The sequence below is a fragment of the Triticum aestivum genome, unplaced genomic scaffold (genome assembly GCF_018294505.1).
Source record: "Triticum aestivum cultivar Chinese Spring unplaced genomic scaffold, IWGSC CS RefSeq v2.1 scaffold213349, whole genome shotgun sequence".
NCBI classification, from domain to species: Eukaryota; Viridiplantae; Streptophyta; class Magnoliopsida; order Poales; family Poaceae; genus Triticum; species Triticum aestivum.
Window position 1 is genome coordinate 1 of NW_025225393.1, and position 1,816 is coordinate 1,816.

The 1,816-nt window shown below is 51.0% G+C and overlaps 1 protein-coding gene across 1 annotated transcript; it reads right to left on the bottom strand.

Annotated features, from left to right (window-relative positions):
• Positions 1-209: 209 nt before the first annotated feature.
• Positions 210-1,595, bottom strand: LOC123172161 (expansin-B15-like). Its single transcript, XM_044589177.1, has 3 exons — positions 1,340-1,595; positions 824-1,130; positions 210-649 (listed from the first exon to the last, which is right to left on the bottom strand). Exons 1-3 carry the CDS (start codon positions 1,473-1,475, stop codon positions 331-333), a joined length of 762 nt encoding a protein of 253 aa, XP_044445112.1. The 5' UTR covers positions 1,476-1,595; the 3' UTR covers positions 210-330.
• Between the last annotated feature and the right edge of the window lie 221 nt (positions 1,596-1,816).

Here is a 1,816-nt window from a genome sequence, read left to right on the forward strand (position 1 = left end):
GGGGGGGGGGAGGTTAGGCCGGTGGTAGTTGGTGGTGGAAGGAAGGTGCTTGGAGGTTGAAGAAAAGGTGTGGGCCATTGATTTTCCGGCGGTTGAAAAAATTGACTGACCCCAAAGTTTTTTCCAGCTGATTGAGGTATAGCCACGCCCTACACAGACATACAACACATCTACCAAAATATTCCAAGAAAGCAATTTTTTCCACATTATTTGAAAATTTTCAAGCATGATGGAAACATCTACTATTTCCGTATCGAATTATCAATGTCGATTACACAAGGCCACACATGTGCCCATTGGTACTCGACAAACCGATCAATCGCTCGATCACTAGTAGTTTACGATGGACCGGTAGGTCCTTCCGGCGTGCCATCCGGAGGGAATGACATTGCTGGCGATGAGCTGCTTGCCGGAGCCGGAGGTGAGGCGGATCGATATGGGCGCCTGCAGGGTGGACCTGGAGTTGTACTTCCACACCGCACCCGACAACTCCTGCATCGATGCCCATCCGCCGCCGCGCTGTTGAAGCTCGACCGCCGACAGGTCTCCATCGCCAGCCTCGTACTCTATGAGCACTGCGAGGTAGTTCGGGTTGGAGCCTGCGTCCACCTTGAAAACGATGTCCATCCCGTGCCAGTTGCACGGAACCCTGCGAGAGAAGAAATCGAATATTACCTTCGTCTCAAAAAGTTTGTCTTAGATTTGTTCAGATACTCATGTATCAACTTTTTTGACATAGGAGTAGACGACAGTTGATCGATGGAACATGCACGGAGCACTGGGCGTGAGAGCTGTGTGCGCTAGCTAGCTAGCAAGAGCTTACCGGTTGTAATGGACTCTAATGCTGCCGGCTTTGCGGAGGTTGTCGGCCTGGCCGGGCTTCGCCATGGCGCCGAACGCCTTCCCGCTGAGGTCGAAGTGGGCAGCCTCGGCCAGGCACGGCCCGCCACGGCACTCGTCTGTGACGACCACGGTCACCGGAAACCCGGAGCAAGCGGCATTGCCGGTGCATCTCACCTGGTAGCAACCGCCGCAGCCCTTGCCGTTCTTGAAGATGGAGGGGCTGCCCGCCGTGATCATGGCGGAGAACGGCGGCTTCTCCACGTCGCGCTGGTACCCGCATGCACCACCTGCAGGACGCCCATGCACCGATGCACGCGCCAGTACAAATAAACAACTATATACGCATCCTAGCATGCATCAAATCCATATACTCTCTTTAGCCGAAAAAGCTTGTCTCTCAAATGGCCAGTGTTAGATACATCCATTTAAGAGACAAACTTTTTCGGATGAAGAAAATATATGACTATAAATATTGTATGTGTGTGCACTTACGTACCGTCAGTGCCTGCACCTTCGGGGGGAACGTACCATGTTGCGCCGCCATGAGACCAACCGGAGACGCTGCACGGAAGGAGGATGAGGAGGCAGCTCATGGCTAGAGCCGCTAAAGCGGCGAAGGAAGAAGAAGCCATGCTTGTTCCGCGCAGGCCAGTCCGTAGAGAAAGAAGAGGGAACGAACTGGAGGCAGATCCGGTGGTGTGTGTGATAGCAAGCGTAGTCTTTTGCCATGTACTTTGATTTATAGGCTGCAGAGAGCTAGAGATATCGCATGCTGATTAAATATGGATTCGAGGGGATATGTTTTCTTATTTAATGAGTATATTAGTAAAGATTTTGGGACTATCTATATCCATTAGGCCGATCACAATAATAAGTATCATATGAGCATAGAGCTAGAGATATCGCAGGCTGACGGTTAAATACAGATTTGAAGGGATTCTTTTTGCTTAATGAGTGAGTGTAACAGATTTTC

Coding starts and splice junctions, on each gene's coding strand:
- LOC123172161 (XM_044589177.1), bottom strand. CDS start 1,475: ATGGCTTCTTCTTCCTTCGCCGCTTTAGCGGCTCTAGCCATGAGCTGC. Junction 1,131..1,339: donor CGAAGGTGCAGGCACTGACG/GTACGTAAGTGC, acceptor GGCGTCCTGCAG/GTGGTGCATGCGGGTACCAG. Junction 650..823: donor ATTAGAGTCCATTACAACCG/GTAAGCTCTTGC, acceptor CTTCTCTCGCAG/GGTTCCGTGCAACTGGCACG.